Source organism: Zea mays, chromosome 2 (genome assembly GCF_902167145.1).
Source record: "Zea mays cultivar B73 chromosome 2, Zm-B73-REFERENCE-NAM-5.0, whole genome shotgun sequence".
Lineage (NCBI taxonomy): Eukaryota > Viridiplantae > Streptophyta > Magnoliopsida > Poales > Poaceae > Zea > Zea mays.
The window spans coordinates 153,511,825-153,531,525 of NC_050097.1; the positions used below are offsets into that span (position 1 = coordinate 153,511,825).

General features: G+C 42.7%; 1 protein-coding gene and 1 non-coding gene across 2 annotated transcripts; both read left to right on the forward strand.

The window, feature by feature from the left end:
* The first annotated feature begins 12,858 nt into the window (after positions 1-12,858).
* TRNAA-UGC (transfer RNA alanine (anticodon UGC)) lies at positions 12,859-12,931 on the forward strand. Its single transcript has one exon. It is a non-coding gene; the product is annotated as a tRNA-Ala (tRNA).
* Positions 12,932-13,063: 132 nt separating this feature from the next.
* Positions 13,064-16,928, forward strand: LOC103647128 (uncharacterized). The gene is made up of 8 exons (XM_008671690.2): positions 13,064-13,688; positions 13,950-14,018; positions 14,118-14,174; positions 14,284-14,358; positions 14,830-15,174; positions 15,257-15,394; positions 15,496-15,729; positions 16,312-16,928. Exons 1-8 carry the CDS (start codon positions 13,230-13,232, stop codon positions 16,699-16,701), a joined length of 1,767 nt encoding a protein of 588 aa, XP_008669912.1. The 5' UTR covers positions 13,064-13,229; the 3' UTR covers positions 16,702-16,928.
* Positions 16,929-19,701: the final 2,773 nt, after the last annotated feature.

Genomic DNA, 19,701 nt, shown 5'->3' on the forward strand with positions numbered 1-19,701 from the left:
TTGACTCACCAACTCCAGACACATAATTCTCATCATGGTCACACAACTCGAAATCCTTATCTCCCAAAAAACTCTCTCTAACGAAATTGCGAAGTGACATACACCCCATAATTATTCTACTTTGTTTTGCCATAGGATAACTAGGGAGATCTAATAGAGTCCTTCATTTCATTTTCAAGACACCAAATGACCTCTCAATTACATTTCGAAGTGAAGAATGTGCATAATTAAAATTTTCTTTTCTACCTCTTGGCATTGGATCTTGACGAAATTCAGGAAGATAGTATTTTGTACCTTTGTATGGAGCAAGATAGCCAATACGGTTCGGATACCCCGAGTCCACGAGATAGAATTTCCCTTCTGGAGGATGTGGAAACATATCTCCATATTTTCCAATTGCATCTTTGAAAACTCTCATGTCATGAACTGATCCTGGCCATCCAGCCACAACAAAAGTAAACCTCATATCAAAATCACAAACGGCCATGACATTCTGTGAAGTGTACCCATGTCTTCCAGTATGTTGAACTACTTTGGTAGTAGGAACCACAATTGGGATATGTGTGCCATCAATGGCTCCAATGCAATTGTCAAAGAAAGGGCTAAATCTAGGCGACTGCAACCTTGGATGACTGTTGCTAGTTTGTTTACACTATTTAAAACTTTGTCAAATTTTCTGCTACATGTTTCTAGTGACCTACAAAATCGATTTTCAGCCTGCCGAAGTGATTGAGGAGCACCACATATCCATAAAAATAGCCCCAATGCATCTGCTGATGTCATTCTTCTAATGCTTGTCAGCCCATAAGATTCAACAAACACACTATGCAATTTATCGAACATGTTTCTGCTCATCCTAAACATGTTATAGCAACTAATTCTATTTCCTAGTATTTGCATTACCAAAGCATAGCCAGATTGAGCTAGAATTCTATAAGAGGCTTTGTTCATGTAAGTTTCATAGTGAAACATACCAATAACAGCTGCTGCACATGCTATGTACCTTCACTTATTTCTCATTCTTAGAAGCATGGCTGCTTGTTGCACCAAATCAGTTCCTCCAACCTTCATTGACATAGACATCGAATAAGTATAAAACAGATTACTAGACTAAATACATTATTAGCAAATAACTGATTAACACACTGGTCACATACTGATCACACTGGTCACATACTTATGTAGAGTATTAACAGAAATAAGTGAATAACTACCAGAAACATTGCCATGGAACATCTCAGCTAAGTGGTCCATATATGTGGGAACCCCATATTAGAACTTCCTACATTCAGTACGTTTTTGCAATCAAAATGTAACATATCCTATTAGCTAACATTACTCACTACTATAACCTAAGATAAATATTTGTAACTACGTGTACTAACCTCTATGTGAATCTTCCAAAAGGACTCTAAGGCTACAATTGTACCATCAACTCTTCTACCTAGACCACTTTGACTGTTAAGGAACAACCAGAACGAGTAAATGTTTTTACATTGAGTCCACCTATTCTTAAATTGTTTTCTGTCATGTCTTAAACCTGTCTTAGAAAAGAACTCTTCCTTGATGATGTTATATCCTCTTGTTGACATTGTACCATTGTTGCAGTTTCCAGCTCTAATTTGTTCAACACATAATTCGCAGAAAATTTGTGTGTTTTCTTCATTCCAATAAACTTTGTCAAACCGAGCCTATTGTGCATGTGGACAATCAAAAGAAAGTACTCGTAAATAATTGAACAAATAGAATATAGTAATTGAACATGTTCATACCAGATATCTAGCATTTAGGTGAACCAAAAGACATAAAAATAGCAAATAGACCAATTACTGAACTAGATAAACACAATATAATTAGCACATGTGGATAATTAGCACATGTGGTGGTTGTAAATAAAAAACACATAAGATTTCAGAGATAGATACATACTACCTAACATATTTTAGAGATAGATACATGCAAAAACTGTGAATAAGCAACTACAACCACTTGGAAAATTAAAGCAAAAACTATAAGAAAGACTATAGGAGATGTGACTCAAACTATATGAAAGATAGGACATGAACCCATTAACTGCATGCAACATTAGACAGGTATACACGTAGCATGCTGAACAAAGGGAGCATTCATAATTCTTGATGAAAGAGTTTGATCCTAAAGTGGTAGCATTAAAATAACAATCATGTATCACTGTTAGATGAACATATAACAGGTATAAAATAGTGCCTTACCACAGCTGAACGTGCTTCACATTCAGTTTCTGCTTCATCCTCCAAAGATTCAACAGGAACAGAGATACCACTGAAAGTCGCCTAAAGGGGGGGGTGAATAGGGCGAATCTGAAATTTACAAAGTTTAAGCACAACTACAAGCCGGAGTTAGCGTTAGAATTAAAATCGAGTCCGAGAGAGAGGGCGAAAACAAATCACAAACAAATAAAGAGTGTGACACGGTGATTTGTTTTACCGAGGTTTGGTTCTTGCAAAACCTACTCCCCGTTGAGGTGGTCACAAAGACCGGGTCTCTTTCAACCCTTTCCCTCTCTCAAACGGTCACTTAGACCGAGTGAGCTTCTCTTCTCAATCAAACGGGACACTAAGTCCCCGCAAGGACCACCACACAATTGGTATCTCTTGCCTCGGTTACAATTGAGTTGATCACAAGAAAGAATGAGAAAGAAAAGAAGCAATCCAAGCGCAAGAGCTCAAATGAACACAAGTCACTCTCTCACTAGTCACTATTTGATTGGAATGATCTTTTGGACTTGGGAGAGGATTTGATCTATTTGGTGTGTCTTGTATTGAATGCTATAGCTCTTGTAAGGTGTAGGAAGTCTGAAAACTTGGATGAAATGAATGTGAGTGGCCGTTGGGAGGCTGTCTGTCGCATGGCGCACCGGACAGTCCGGTGCGCCAGCCACATTACCCGACCGTTAGGGTTCGACCGTTGGAGCTACTGTCTTCTGGGTCACCGGACAGTACGGTGGTGCACCGGACAGTCACTGTACACTGTCCGGTGCGCATTCTGGCGCTGCTCTGACTCTGGCGCGCACTGTAGCGCATTGAATGCGTTTTGCAGACGACCGTTGGCGCGAAGTAGCCGTTGCTCCGCTGGCACACCGGACAGTCCGGTGAATTATAGCGGAGCGACTCCCAAAATTCCCGAAGGTGGCAAGTTCGGAGTCGGATTTCCTGGTGCACCGGACAGTCCGGTGCGCCAGACCAGGGCACACTTCGGTGGTCTTTTACTCCCTTTGTTTGAACCCTTTCTTTTGACTTGTATTGGTTTGTTGTGAACCTTTGGCACCTGTAGAACTCATAATCTAGAGCAAACTAGTTAGTCCAATACTTTGTGTTGGGCAATTCAACCACCAAAATTCATATTGGAAAAGGTTTGACCCTATTTCCCTTTCAATCTCCCCCTTTTTGGTGATTGATGCCAACACAAACCAAAGCAAATATAAAAGTGCATAATTGAACTAGTTTGCATAATGTGAGTGCAAGGGTTGCTTGGAATTGAAACCAATATACTTATCTCAATAGATGTGCATGGATGGTTTTTTCTTCTTATTTAAAATTTTGGACCACATTTGCACCACGGGTTTTGTTTTTGCAAATCCTTTGTAAAATTCTTTTCAAAGTTATTTTGCAAATAGTCAAAGGTATATGACTAAGATTGATGAAAGCATTTTCAAGATTTGAAATTTTCTCTTCCTGTCTCAAATGCTTTTTCTTTGACTTAAACAAAACTCCCCCTGGATAAATTTCTCCTCTTAATGTTCAAGAGGGTTTTGCAAGTTTTGAAGATACTACTTTCTCCCCCGTTTGAACATGATAAGATATCAATTTGAAAAACTTCATTTTTAAAATTTTGGTGGTGGTGCAGTCCTTTTGCTTTGGGCTCATACTTTCTCCCCCTTTGGCATGAATCGCCAAAAACGGATACTTGTGAGTGAGATATAAGCCCTTTCAAACTTTCTCTCCCTTTGGCAAACAAAAATATGAGTGAAGATTATACCAAGGTGGAGAATGATGCGGAGTATCGGCAAATATAATTGGAGTTGAGTGGAAGCGCCTTCTTTGCTGAATACTCCATTTCCCTTTCAATATCTGTGACTAAGCATGAGATGACACTTGAACACACATTAGTCATAGACATAAAAGAGATATGATCGAAGGTATAATATGAGCTATGTGTGCAAAGAATCAATCAAAATTCCTAGAATCGAGAATATTTAGATCATTCCTAAGTTTGGTAAAGGATTGCTCATCTAAAGGCTTGGTAAAGATATCGGCCAATTGATCTTTGGTGTTTATGTAGGCTATCTCGATATCCCCCTTTTGTTGGTGATCTCTCAGAAAGTGATACCGAATGGCTATGTGCTTAGTGCGGCTGTGTTCAACGGGATTATCCGTCATGCGGATTGCACTCTCATTATCACATAGGAGAGCGACTTTGCTAAACTTGTAGCCATAGTCCCTAAGGGTTTGCCTCATCCAAAGCAATTGCGCGCAACAATGGCCTGCGGCAATGTACTCGGCTTCGACGGTAGAAAGAGCTACTGAGTTTTGTTTTTTAGAAGCCCAAGACACCAGGGATCTTCCCAGAAACTGACAAGTCACTGATGTGCTCTTCCTATTAATCTTACACCCTGCCCAATCAGCATCGGAATATCCTAATAAATCAAATGAGGATCCCTTGGGGTACCAAAGACCAAACTTATGTGTTTGAACTAAATATCTCAAGATTCGTTTCACGGCCCTAAGGTGAACTTTCTTAGGGTCAGCTTGGGACCTTGCACACATGCATACAGAAAGCATAATGTCCGATCGAGATGCACATAAATAGAGTAAAGAACCTATCATCGACCAGTATACCTTTTGATCTACGGATTTATCTCCCGTGTCGAGGTCGAGATGCCCATTGGTTCCCATGGGTGTCTTGATGGGCTTGGCATCCTTCATTCCAAACTTGGTAAGAATATCTTGAATATACTTCGTTTGGCTAATAAAGGTGCCTTCTTGGAGTTGCTTGACTTGAAATCCTAAGAAATACTTCAACTCCCCCATCATAGACATCTCGAATTTTTGAATCATGATCCTACTAAACTCTTCACAGATAGATTTGTTAGTAGACCCAAATATGATATCATCAACATAAATTTGGCATACAAACAAATCATTCTCAATGGTTTTAGTGAATAAAGTAGGATCGACCTTTCTGACTTTGAAGCCATTAGTGATAAGAAAATCTCTTAGGCATTCATACCATGCTCTTGGGGCTTGCTTGAGCCCATAAAGCGCCTTAGAGAGTTTGTAAACATGGTTAGGATACTCACTATCTTCAAAGCCGGGAGGTTGCTCAACATAGACCTCTTCCTTAATAGGTCCGTTGAGGAAGGCACTCTTCACGTCCATTTGGTAGAGCTTAAAGTCATGGTGAGTAGCATAGGCAAGTAATATTCGAATTGACTCAAGCCTAGCTACGGGTGCATAGGTTTCACCGAAATCCAAACCTTCAACTTGTGAATACCCTTTGGCCATAAGTCGTGCCTTATTCCTTGTCACCACACCATGCTCATCTTGTTTGTTGCGGAAGATCCACTTGGTTCCTACAACATTTTGGTTAGGACGTGGAACTAAATGTCATACCTCATTCCTCTTGAAGTTGTTGAGCTCCTCTTGCATCGCCAACACCCAATCCGAATCTTGAAGTGCTTCCTCTACCCTGTGTGGCTCAATAGAGGAAACAAAAGAGTAATGTTCACAAAAATGAGCAACACGAGATCGAGTAGTTACCCCCTTATGAATGTCGCCGAGGATGGTGTTCACGGGGTGATCTCGTTGGATTGCTTGGTGGACTCTTGGGTGTGGCGGCCTTGGAACTTGCTCATCTTCCTTGTCTTGGTCTTGGGCATCTCCCTCTTGATCATTGCCCTCCTCTTGAGGTGGCTCATTCTCTTGATCTTCTTCTTCATTATCTTGAGCCTCATCCTCATCTTGAGTTGGTGAAGATGCTTGCATGGAGGAAGATGGTTGATCTTGTGCTTGAATGGGCTCTTCGGATTCCTTAGGACACACATCCACAATGGACATGTTCCTTAGCGCGATGCACGGAGCCTCTTCATCATCTAATTCATCAAGATCAACTTGCTCTACTTGAGAGCCGTTAGTCTCATCAAACACAATGTCATAAGAAACTTCAACTAGTCCAGTGGACTTGTTAAAGACTCTATATGCCCTTGTGTTTGAATCATATCCTAGTAAAAAGCCTTCTACAGCCTTAGGAGCAAATTTGGATTTTCTACCTCTTTTAACAAGAATAAAACATTTGCTACCAACTCTAAAATATGAAACATTTGGCTTTTTACCGGTGAGGAGTTCATATGATGTCTTCTTGAGGATTCGGTGTAGATACAATCGGTTGATGGCGTAGCAAGCAGTGTTGACCGTCTCGGCCCAAAACCGATCCGAAGTCTTGTACTCATCAAACATGGTCCTTGCCATGCTCAATAGAGTTCTATTCTTCCTCTCCACTACACCATTTTGTTGTGGCGTGTAGGGAGAAGAGAACTCATGCTTGATCCCTTCCTCCTCAAGAAAACCTTCTATTTGAGAGTTCTTGAACTCCGTCCCATTATCGCTTCTAATTTTCTTGATCCTCAAGCCGAACTCATTTTGAGCCCGTCTCAAGAATCCCTTTAAGGTCTCTTGGGTTTGAGATTTTTCCTGTAAAAAGAATACCCAAGTGAAGCGAGAATAGTCATCCATAATAACTAGACAGTACTTACTCCCGCCGATGCTTATGTAAGCGATCGGGCCGAATAGGTCCATGTGGAGGAGCTCGAGTGGCCTGTCAGTTGTCAAGATGTTCTTATGTGGATGATGAACACCAACTTGCTTCCCTGCTTGGCATGCGCTACAAATCCTGTCTTTCTCAAAATGCACATTTGTTAGTCCCAAAATGTGCTCTCCCTTTAAAAGCCTGTGAAGTTTCTTCATCCCAACATGGGCTAGTCGGCGATGCCAGAGCCAACCCATGTTAGTCTTAGCTATTAAACAAGTATCGAGTTCAGCTCTATTGAAATCAACTAAGTATAGCTGACCCTCTAATACTCCCTTAAAAGCTATTGAATCATCACTTTTTCTAAAGACAGTAACACCTGTATCCGTAAAAAGACAGTTGTAGCCCATTTTACACAATTGAGAAACGAAAAGCAAGTTGTAATCTAATGAGTCTACAAGAAAAACATTGGAAATGGAATGGTCAGGTGATATAGCAATTTTACCCAATCCTTTGACCAAACCTCGATTTCCATCCCCGAATGTGATAGCTCGTTGGGGATCTTGGTTTTTCTCGTAGGAAGAGAACATCTTTTTCTCCCCTGTCATATGGTTTGTGCACCCGCTGTCGATGATCCAACTTGAGCCCCCGGATGCATAAACCTACAAAACAAATTTAGTTCTTGATTTTAGGTACCCAAACGGTTTTGGGTCCTTTGACATTAGATACAAGAACTTTGGGTACCCAAACACAAGTTTTTGATCCCTTGTGTTTGCCCCCAACATATTTGGCAACTACCTTGCCGGATTTGTTAGTAAGCACATATGAAGCATCAAAAGTTTTGAATGAAACATTATGATCATTTGATGCTTTAGGAGTTTTCTTCTTAGGCAATATAGCATGGGTTGATTGCCTAGAACTAGATGCCTCACTCTTATACATAAAAGCATGATTAGGACCAGAGTGAGACTTCCTAGAGTGAATTCTCCTAATTTTGTGTTCGGGATAACCGGCAGGGTATAAAATGTACCCCTCGTTATCCTGAACGATGGGAGCCTTGCCCTTAACAAAATTAGACAATCTTTTAGGTGGGGCATTAAGCTTGACATTGTCTCCCTGTTGGAAGCCAATGCTATCCTTAATGCCAGGGCGTCTCCCACTATAGAGCATGCTTCTAGCAAATTTAATTTTTTCATTTTCTAAGTCATGCTCATGAATTTTGACATTAAGTTGAGCTATGTGATCATTTTGTTGTTTAATTAAGGCTAGGTGATCATGAATAGCATCAACATTAATATCTCTACATCTAGTACAAATGGTAACATGCTCAACGAAAGATGTAGAGGGTTTGCAAGTATTTAATTCAACAATCTTAGCATGCAATATATCATTCTCATCTCTAAGATTGGAAATAGAAGCATTGCAAACATCTAAATCTTTAGCCTTAGCAATTAATTTTTCATTTTCAATTTTAAGGCTAGAAAGAGAAGCATTCAATTTGTCAATCTCAACAATTAAATTGGCATTGTCATTCCTAAGACTAACAATTGAATCATCACACACATCAAGCTTTTCAACCTTAGCAATTAGTTTTGCATTTTCATTTCTAAGGTTGGAAACAATGTCATGGCAAGTGCTTAGCTCACTAGTTAATTTTTCATTTTTCTCTACTTCCTGAGCATAAGCATTTTTAACTTTAACATGCTTTTTGTTCTCTTTAATTAGGAAGTCCTCTTGGCTATCCAAGTGTTCATCCTTATCATGAATAGTGCTAATCAATTCATTTAATTTTTCTTTTTGTTGCATGTTTAAGTTGGCAAAGAGAGTAAACAAATCATCCTCATCATCACTAGAATTGGCCTCATCACTAGATGTTGCATACTTAGTGGAGGATTTGGATTTTACCTTCTTTCTCTTGCCGTCCTTTGCCATGAGGCACTTGTGGCCGACGTTGGGGAAGAGGAGCCCTTTGTTGATGGCGATGTTGGCGACGTCCTCGTCGGAGGAGTCGGTGGAGCTCTCGTCGGAGTCCCACTCTCGGCAAACATGGGCATCGCCGCCCTTCTTCTTGTAGTATTTCTTCTTTTCTCTCCTCTTTCACTTCTTGTCATTACCCCTGTCACTATCACTAGATAATGGATATTTTGAAATAAAATGACCGGGCTTACCACACTTGTAGCACACTTTCTTGGAACAGGGCTTGTAATTCTTCCTCTTCCTTTGTTTGAGGATTTGACGGAAGCTTTTGATAATAAGCGCCATCTCCTCATTGTCGAGCTTGAAGGCGTCGATGGGGATTCTACTTGGGGTAGAATCTTCTTTCTTCTCCTCCGTTGCTTTGAATGCAACGGGTTGTGCTTCGGGTATGGAGGAGGTTGCGCCTTGCTCGATGATCTTTTTGGAGCCTTTGATCATTAGTTCAAAGCTCACAAATTTACCTATCACTTCCTCGGGAGACATTATTTTGTATCTAGGATCACCACGAATTAATTGTACTTGAGTAGGATTAAGAAAAACTAGTGATCTTAGAATAACCTTGACCATTTCATGGTCATCCCACTTTGTGCTCCCGAGGTTGCGCACTTGGTTCACCAAGGTCTTGAGCCGGTTGTACATCGCTTGTGGCTCCTCCCCTTGGTGAAGCATGAATCGACCGAGCTCCCCCTCGATCGTCTCCCTTTTGGTGATCTTGGTCACCTCATCTCCTTCGTGCGCCGTTTTGAGTACGTCCCAAATCTCTTTGGCGCTCTTCAATACTTGCACCTTGTTATACTCCTCTCAACTTAGAGAGGCGAGGAGTATAGTGGTGGCTTGGGAGTTGAAGTGCTGGATTTGGGCAACTTCGTCCGAATCGTAGTCCTCATCCCCTACGGATGGTACCTGTACACCAAACTCAACAACGTTCCAAATGCTAGTGTGGAGTGAGGTTAGGTGATGCCTCATTTTATCACTCCACATGTTATAATCTTCACCGTCAAAAACCGGTGATTTGCCTAATGGAACGGAAAGTAATGGAGTACGTTTAGAAATGCGAGGTTAGTGTAGGGGAATCTTACTAAACTTCTTGCGCTCATGGCGCTTAGAAGTTACGGACGGCGCGTCGGAGCCGGAGGTGGATGGCGATAAAGAGTCGGTCTCGTAGTAGACCACGTTCCTCGTCTTCTTCTTCTTTTCGCCACTCCGATGCGACTTGTGTGAAGGGGATTCCTTCTCCTTCCCCTTGTTGCGGGACTCTCCCGATGGAGCCTTCCCGTGGCTTGTAACGGGTTTGTCGCCGGTCACCATCTCCTTCTTGGCCTGATCTCCTGACATCACTTCGAGCAGTTAGGCTCTAATGAAGCACCGAGCTCTGATACCAATTGAAAGTTGCCTAGAGGGGGGGGGGGTGAATAGGGCGAATATGAAATTTACAAAGTTTAAGCACAACTACAAGCCGGAGTTAGCGTTAGAATTAAAATCGAGTCCGAGAGAGAGGGCGAAAACAAATCACAAGCAAATAAAGAGTGTGACACGGTGATTTGTTTTACCGAGGTTCGGTTCTTGCAAAACCTACTCCCCGTTGAGGTGGTCACAAAGACCGGGTCTCTTTCAACCCTTTCCCTCTCTCAAACGGTCACTTATACCGAGTGAGCTTCTCTTCTCAATCAAACGGGACACTAAGTCCCCGCAAGGACCACCACACAATTGGTGTTTCTTGCCTCGGTTACAATTGAGTTGATCACAAGAAAGAATGAGAAAGAAAAGAAGCAATCCAAGCGCAAGAGCTCAAATGAACACAAGTCACTCTCTCACTAGTCACTATTTGATTGGAATGATCTTTTGGACTTGGGAGAGGATTTGATTTATTTGGTGTGTCTTGTATTGAATGCTGTAGCTCTTGTAAGGTGTAGGAAGTCTGAAAACTTGGATGACATGAATGTGGGGTGGTTGGGGGTATTTATAGCCCCAACCACCAAAAGTGGCCGTTGGGAGGTTGTCTGTCGCATGGCGCACCAGACACTGTCCGGTGCGCCAGCCACGTCACCCGATCGTTAGGGTTCGACCGTTGGAGCTACTGTCTTCTGGGTCACCGGACAGTCACTGTACACTGTCCGATGCGCCTTCTGGCGCGCACTGTAGCGCATTGAATGCGTTTTGCAGACGACCGTTGGCGCGAAGTAGTCGTTGCTCCGCTGGCACACCGGACAGTCCGGTGCTACACCGGACAGTCCGGTGAATTATAGCGGAGCGGCTCCCAGAATTTCCGAAGGTGGCAAGTTCGGAGTTGGATTTCCTGGTGCATCGGACACTGTCCGGTGGCGCACCGGACAGTCCGGTGCGCCAGACCAGGGCACACTTCGGTGGTCTTTTGCTCCCTTTGTTTGAACCCTTTCTTTTGACTTGTATTGGTTTGTTGTGAACCTTTGGCACCTGTAGAACTCATAATCTAGAGCAAACTAGTTAGTCCAATACTTTGTGTTGGGCAATTCAACCACCAAAATTCATATTGGAAAAGGTTTGGCCCTATTTCCCTTTCAACCACCACGACCACTCCCACCTCCGAAACCTCTGGACCTCCCCCTTCCTCCACGAATACCTCTAGTTGCATCTCGGCCATGAACCAGAGGCGGGTTTCCTCTTCCTCTCTTGCCTCCACTAGTAGATCTGGTTGTTTGGAATGGAGTGCGGCCAGTTCTAATGCACGGATCTGAAAATCCTAGGTTGTTTGTTGGTTCACCAGTCTCTAGAACTTGCTGATACGAACTGAAGCGGGGAAACTCAGTGCCCTGGTAGTTCAGATCGAGTTGATTCATCCGAATCCAGAGCACAGAGTTGTTCATCGATGAGGGATGAATCAAGTGGGTTGGGGAGAAGAGGCCGAACTCGTTGTCCTTCGGCATTTCGTGGATGGGGAGGTTCCTCGGTGCTGAGGATGAGCCGGCTTGGGAGAGAAAATCATGAAAGCTGTGGTGCCCATCGATGATTTGGCTTGGAAGAGGTTGAGGGAGTGGCGGGGGCGTTGGTCGCGCACATTCGTCGACGACTGCGTTCGGCGTTTGTGGACGGCGGCTTGGAAGAGGAAGAGGATGAGGGAGTGGCTGTGTTCGTCGCACGCAAGAGAGAAGAGGGAGTGGCTGCGTTCGTCACGCGCGAGAGACGAGGAAGGGGCGGCGGCGGCTGTGCGAGAGACGAGGAAGGGAGTGGCTGCGGGTGTGCCAGAGAGACGAGGGATAGGTAAGAGCAACATGATAATTATGGGCCTTTAGTCTCTTTTAGCACCTATGTGAAGGACTAGAGACTAAATCATTTTACTCCATATTTTAGTCCTAGTGTTTGGCAAAAAAAGGGACTAAAATCTAGAGACTAATCTTTAGTCCCTCTAACCAAACACCCATGAGACATATCTGTTGAGTTTTTTTTCTTCTTGAAGATGTTTCTGAGTTTATTTACTCTGCACTCCAACTTCCCAAGTTGGTGAATGTTCGGCGCCATAAGTGATGAAAGCCATGCACAGATTGATCTGAGTCTGCTAATAGCAAGCAGATTGAAGCAACAACAGATCATGGTGTGCAACTAGCTAGCAAGCAACAGATCGTCGGAGAAACAAATGACAGAAAGCAACTGGAAACGTACCTGTGATGGTCCCTGGACTGTTATGCCTTGGTTATCAACGACAACGACAAATTTCTATGATCAATTAGTGCAGTGCAGAACGAACATGAAATGTTTTTTTTTTTCACTGGAGTACACAACTAACCAGAGCTGGGACGTCTTATAGTTCAGGTATATTATAGTGCAACTGGTAGTTTCTTGATCAACACATTGCATATATACATACATGTTTCCATTCTGCGTTTCTAGTGCGGACCTATTTTCTTTTATTTATGTTCCATTAAAAATAGAACCGTACAAGTAATTTGTTTTGCAGAACTTAAACTATATAGCTGGAGAAGATCTCAATTAGTTGGCAACTCGTACAAAACTAGTTTCTTTTATTTCTCATCGAGGACAAATAAAATTATCTCAAATGGTATGAAATGGAAATTGATCATGCGTGTTTGAACATTATTACGTAATCTGACATTTTAACAACCAGGGGACGTAGCTCAAATGGTAGAGCGCTCGCTTTGCATGCGAGAGGCACGGGGTTCGATCCCCCGCGTCTCCAATATTTTAAAATTTTCTTTTTTTGACCTTCCTTTCTCCCGCTGGTAACCTGACCCCACAATTCATTCCTCAGCCAGGCACCCACCTTCTTGACCCCCTTTCTTCCGCTGGTAACCTGACCCCACAGGTCATTCTCAAAGGTCAAAGCCAGCAGGCACCCAGCCCCCGCCCCCGCCACCGCCATTATCAGCAGCTTCGACTTCTCCGGCCGCTCCGTCCTTTTGGCATTTCCTCCCGTCTTCTCTCGCTGCTTTTCATTACCTCCTCCCGCGCCGCCCGTAGTACCGATTCGCACTCGGATGGCGTCGGCGGCGTTCAAGTCCACCACGCGCCGCGCCCTCCACGCCACCACCACCTCCCGCTCCGACCCGCCCCCGTGCCCGCGCCGCACCCGCTCGCGCTCCGTCAGCGCGGCGCCCCGCGCCGCCCACGAGGACTACGCCAACACGCGCACCAACCCGCTCTTCGACTCCGCGGCCTCCCCGTCCGCCTCGCCATCTCCGCCCCCCGGGGCGGCTGCTGCTACTGGTGCTACCTCCGGCCGTGGGGATGCGGCGGGCCGGGAGAGGGGGCGTGAGCCGCGGCTCAAGAGCGGGGGGCGCGGCGGCGGTGGAGGGAGGGCGCGGTCGGCCTCCGTCGCGCCGCCGCAGCGGCGCCACACCGCCTCGGTGGCGGACTCTGCTGCCGATGTCGGCGGGAGGAAGGCTTCGCGGGCGCGGTCGGTGGCCGACGTCGCACGCACCTACCGGGGCTCCGAGGTAGCGTGAACTCTCTGCTTCACGCTTCACTCGGAAACTGCGTCTCAAGAAAAGCTCTCCCCTTCGTAGTAGCTTGTGCTTGCAACTTTCCATGTTCCCCACTCCTATTTATGGCCATAGCAGTATAACATATTGACATATAGACTAGTAACTGACAATCAATCTGGATTTTATATCCATCAAAACCCGGTTCTGGCTGACACCAGGGAATGCCATGCCAATTAATCTCAATTTTTTTTTGTCTTGCTATACATCTGGCAGACCGATGCAGAAGCCAGGGGTGTGGCAAGGAAACTGCAGTCATGGAGGAGCCAGCATTCAGTTCCAGAGGTATCTCTACTCTGGACTCTGGTTTTGAATGTCAGATGTTTTATTTACATGCTGCATATATGTATTTCAAAGGAACTCGTAAATTTACACATCTCACAGGGGAAGCGTAAGGGAACTGATGCAAGTTGTTCATCCCAGGGGTCAACAACCGGAGCGGTTGGTGAAATAGTTCGTGTAGTTTGGTACTTTGGTCAGCCGTATGCATGCCACACGATTTACTGGCAACATGAATACTTGAGTGACTACTAGTGTTTATTGTACACAGGGGTGCCGGCAAATGGATGAAACTACACAGTCAGAATCTAGCACTGTTGTTTCTTCACCTGGCCATCTCGAGCATGTAAGAATTAGAGAATCACTTGTGTTAAAGCTATTGTTGTTGCAATTCATTGGTGTAGCTATGAACTCGAAAAAAAAAGATTACTTTTGAACATTTATGTGTGCATATGCAGTTTTCTTTTTCTAGTGTTATTGCAATGCATATGCCATCGATCCATCATGCTGCCCACTTGTTTGTCTGAGTTCACAACATGATCTCTTTCAATAGAATATTGTCAGGTTGAAAATGTGCTTTTTTAGAAATATTGGGCTAGTACTCCTTTCTCTTTGTAAAGGAGAAATGTTGCCTTTATTTCCAGCTTTTGCTTTGAATTTTACTTTACTATTTTTTGATGTTTGGAAAAAAAAACTTTGCTGTTTTTATATGACATGTCCTTTCTAGACCTTTCATTCATATTTTATTCCCTTGTGCTAAGTTGTTACTTGTTAGTGATGCTACTATTTTTATTTGACCATTTAAACCATTTGGCAGCAGGACCACTCAACTGTCCCAGTGGATCCAGTTCTGGAAATTCCTCCTGAATTCGATCCAGATTCTGCTGAGTTTATCTCTGACATTAGTGATTATGTAACAGAATATGGAAAGAAAAATGTTGTGGAAATTTCTCTTGAGTCCAGGAACAGTGCAGCAAAACAGCACTGGGAGCAAATGGAAATTTCTCTTGAGTTTGATACAGATGCTTCTGAGCTGGTTTCAGACACATGGCACCATGGAGCAAACCAGCAACGGGGGGAATTGGAAGCTTCTCTTGAGTTTGATCCTGACACCTCTGAGCTCGCTCCTGACATAACAGAATATACATTAAAACTAAAACAGGTCTGGTAATTGTTGTGCCAACTGTGTCATGCCTTTAGCTAAATGTAGTCATAAGTTATAACCGTTTACTGCTGGATTGCAGTCACATGAACGTGCTCGAAAGCTTAGGGCAGATTTGGCAGTTGAAGAGCAGCGGGAACAAGAACTGAGCAGAATGCTGAAGGGCATAGTAACAGATCCAAACTTTACTGAGACACATAAAAAACGGCCAAGAAGAAAGGTAGTAGATCTACTATTTATATATTCCATCTAGAGATTGATTTGTGTTGATAATATACAATCCTGAGCTGACCTGTTATATCTGCTTTGGGATTATTACAGAGTAGCATAGAAAGACTGAAAGTGTCAAGGCGTTTAGCTGAAGAGGCAATGAACTATTTTGAGGAATGCGTTTCAATTTCAACAATGGATAGCACTGATTTCTCATCACCTGAGGATCCTCAACCAAATTCAGTTGTGAATGTCCCACCAAAGAGCAATAGTAGATTTTTCCACAAAGGGAGATCAATCTTTCAAGAACCCCACACTCTGGCTGATCAACATGGATATCATGTGGTTAGTGAATTGATTTTTTTTCTTTGCTTGGATTTTTGTAGTTCAAGTTCGCTCATTGAGGTCCTTCTATTTTAATATGTTCTCGACTGATGTTTATGCACAGTAGTATGAGCCTATACTGAGACTCAGAAGTATTTTTGGGACATGTTATGCATCATTATTATTTCTTGGTACGATCTCCTGGATCATGGGGAGCACCGAAAAATCTATGAAGTTCTATATATTTTTACATTTTTTGGGAAAAATTAAACGGAAAAATGGAAGCACCTCTTTAATTGATTTTGCATATAAAACATGCTGTTTGCCTGTTTCTTACCATAGCTTATGGTGGTCCCATGAGATCCAAATAGTACCTGAGCTGTGAATCATCCTGAAAACCATACTAATATACTATGTTTTATATTGATTGGTTGTCTAAATCAAAATATCACCCTTCATGATTGTCCCCCTTCTCATGTTCTCATATTATAGGGTTATCTATATTAGTTCTTTCTGTATGATGCATAGATTCATAGGATACAGTCACCTTGAATTATCATTGGCACCTTGTTATAATGCATTTTGACCCCCCTCTTCTCCCAGGAATCTGACAAGCAAACTCAGTGCTCAATTAGCGCAACTGGATCCGATGTGTCTGACAGTGTTATCTTTAGTCACACAAATGGTGCTGGTTTGAAAATCAGGAGCGTCTCCAGCGATGATCCTGATGGCTTTGACACTCCGCGGAGCAGAAGTTCTTGTTTCTCTTTCACCCACGAGCCAGTAAAAAAGCTCGAAAACTGCGATGTTCGGCAATACCTTGGGAATTTCGGAAGGGGGAACAATACAGAGCTAAAGGAGACGAGGTCAAGTTATTTTGCCGATGACTATGCCTCACAGAAAGTTGATCCGGACTTACTGAAGGATATGGTGACCTTTCAGAATCGGATAGAGTATGGAGGGCTCGTTATATGTAACATCAGAACATTCTGACAGTGAACAGAGCCACTGTCCGAAGAAGCTAAGTATAGCATTGTGCAATTATCCTTTTGGCGAATGTGGTTTTTTGGTGACTGCTATAATCTTTTGTCATGTTTCTCTACTAATTATCAATGCTATGCTATAATCTGTGTGGCTGTGTGCGTCGTATCTTGTATGCGATCCACCCGGATTCATAATCCGTATTTCTAACGAGACAGAACAACTCCTATCCAGTGGTATATATTAGTTAGATTCCTTAGGCCGTGCTTAGCAGATCGTGCAAAACTCTTTTTTTTTACTATAGACTGTATTGTTTGTATGTTGGAGTTCCGAGTTCGAAATTTGGAGTTTGAAATAAGAGTTGTGATAAGAAGTCTGGAGATAGCCTCCTTTTGGTTTTCTTAGTTACCTGACTAAGCTTAATGTACCCCGTTTGATTTCAGTGACTAAACATGACTAAAGAGTATTAATTAGTGTGAATAATGACTATATTACTCCTAATAATTAGTGGCTCTATGTTATACGGAAAAAGAGGAGAGGACAAATAAGGTAAAAATCTCACTTTAGTTCCTTTTAGTCACCCCTGGTGACTAAAAAACTAAAGTTTAATCACCACACTTTAGTCACCATGTTTATTTTTTTAAGACTAAAAGTAATTAAAATTTAATCACTAAACTTTAGTCACTCTAACAAGTTTGTTAGTAATAACCAATGGCTCATTGTTTCACTCCTCGAAAGGACTAAATTTTGGCGCATTCTCATCCTGGACATGCAAAAGTGTGTCCCCAAAAAATATTAAAGGTGTAGAGGTTACAACGAAATTAGTATTATAGCCGGTGGAGAAAAAAAACTTAAATGTTATGCACGCGAACAGCAATTAGGAATCCAAGACTACGATTAGTTAGTTCGTGCAGCTCTTTGCCGGAAATTAGGCAGGCAGCCACAAGGAAAGGGCGAATCTGAAAAAAGACAGTTAAATTTCAATTTTTATTTATAAATCCTAGTGCCACGTGAGTGCTGCTGCCTGCTTTTTTATGGCAAACGCGCTGCTCCTGTACCGGTGAAATCTGGTGAATTCAAATCTACTGGTTGTGTGGTGCGGCGGTGAAACTTGGTAACCAACTGGCCATGCTGTGCTGCAGTCTACTCGTAGAGGTGTGTTGAATTGGTGCAAGTTGTGGTGTAGACGGCAGTGTTCTGTGGCCTTGCTTGATTTCAATCCGCACGTAATGAATAGTCGCTAACTACCAAACCTAACACTCCATGCCATGCACTGGCACAAGCAAAGCAGCACGCATGCATGTTTTACGATTTCAAAACCAAGTTTTAATTATTTGCCTGGCTAGCTGTATACACTGCCGGAATCCGGCTGTATTTTTTGTCCGGCCACTCGGCAAAGTCACACTCTACCACGTTTACCGAGAGTATGACGCTCGGCATAGACAGACGCTCGGCGAACGGCGACGCTCGGCAAAGAACCGTGAGCAGCCGTCTATAGTTTACGGCCATTATCTTTGTCGAGCGCCAGACGTTGGCACTCGGCAAAGAGGCTACTTTACCGAGCGTCATCCAGCGGACACTCGGCAAACCATGCTTTGCCGAGTGTTTTACTTTGACACTCAACAAAATATATTTTTATTCTTTTCTTTTTTCCAACTAAACTTTTTGTGTTTTGTTCCCACACTATATAGATCTACATTTCGATTTTGGCACAAATATAAAAGTGTTTGATATAACTATTAGATTTTGCTCGTTTAATTGGATTTTCTCGGATAATTCAGATTTGAACTGCAAGTCACTCGAAACATGAAAAACCGTGAATGCAAAATGATATTCATATTATTTAGCACAAGTTACGACTGATTTCAAGAGCAGACTGGAATTTTCGAGCACCATGCTCACGAAACAAGACCATGAAATTGTCATCCAGTTGTTTAAAAATTGTATAAAACACAAACAAAGTTAGAAAATCATGAAACTTATCCACATGTAATGATATCATATGTAGAGGTTGTGATAAAAAATTGAAAATGTTTCGTGAAAGTTATTACGCACTATGTGTAGAAACCTAGCCGGTCTATATTGAAATTTTAAGATTTCATGTGTAGGACACTTATGTTTCTACATATAGTACGCGACAACTTTCTCGAAACATTCTCAAATTTATATCATACGCTCTACATATGATATCATAACATGTGGACAAATTTCATGATTTTCTATCTTTTTTTTGTGTTTTATTCAATTTTTAAACAACTGGATGACAAGTTCACGGTCATGTTTTGTGAGCATGGTGCTCAAAAATTCCGGTGTGCTCCTGAAATCAGCCGTAACTTGTGCTAAATAACATGAAGATCATTGTTGCATTCACTATTTTCTATTTTTCGAGTGACTTACAGTTCAAATCTGAATTATCCGAGAAAACTCATTTAAACAAACAAAATCTAATAGTTATAGCAAACACTTTTATAATTGTGCAAAAAAGGGAACATGTAAGTTTACATAGTATAGGAACAAACCACAAAAAGTTTGGTTGGAAAAAAAAAATAAAAATATACTTTGCCGAGTGTCCAAAAAAGGTACTTTGCCGAGTGTCGGGCGGGGGACGCTCGACAAAGTCTTTTAAAAAATATTTAAAACAATCTTTGTCGAGTGCTTGTCTGTGGCACTCGAGAAAGAACTCTTTACCGAGTGCCAGATCGCGGGCACTCGACAAAGTATATTTTTAAATTAATAAAAATCTTTGTCGCATGCCAGATCGCGGACACTCGGTAAAGAACATTTACATAGTTGTTACTGGTCGGTGCCCTCACTCACTCTCACTCGTGCGCCGCCTTGCCCTCGCCCGCCCTCGCTGCGCCTCACCACCGCTGTCGCGCCCCACCACCGCTGTCGCGCCCCACCACCGCCCGCGCCCACCTCCACCATCGTCGGCCCGGCACCGCCCTGTCTTCGACCTCGGCCCTGCCCCGACAATTTAGTGAGTTTAATGGTTCATATTATACTATATGT

Bases quoted from the DNA above. Each gene is read 5' to 3' on its own strand.
- LOC103647128 (XM_008671690.2), top strand. From the start codon at position 13,230: ATGGCGTCGGCGGCGTTCAAGTCCACCACGCGCCGCGCCCTCCACGCC. The intron at 13,689-13,949 runs GTAGCGTGAACT...TACATCTGGCAG, and splicing joins GCACCTACCGGGGCTCCGAG to ACCGATGCAGAAGCCAGGGG. The intron at 15,175-15,256 runs GTCTGGTAATTG...GCTGGATTGCAG, and splicing joins ATACATTAAAACTAAAACAG to TCACATGAACGTGCTCGAAA.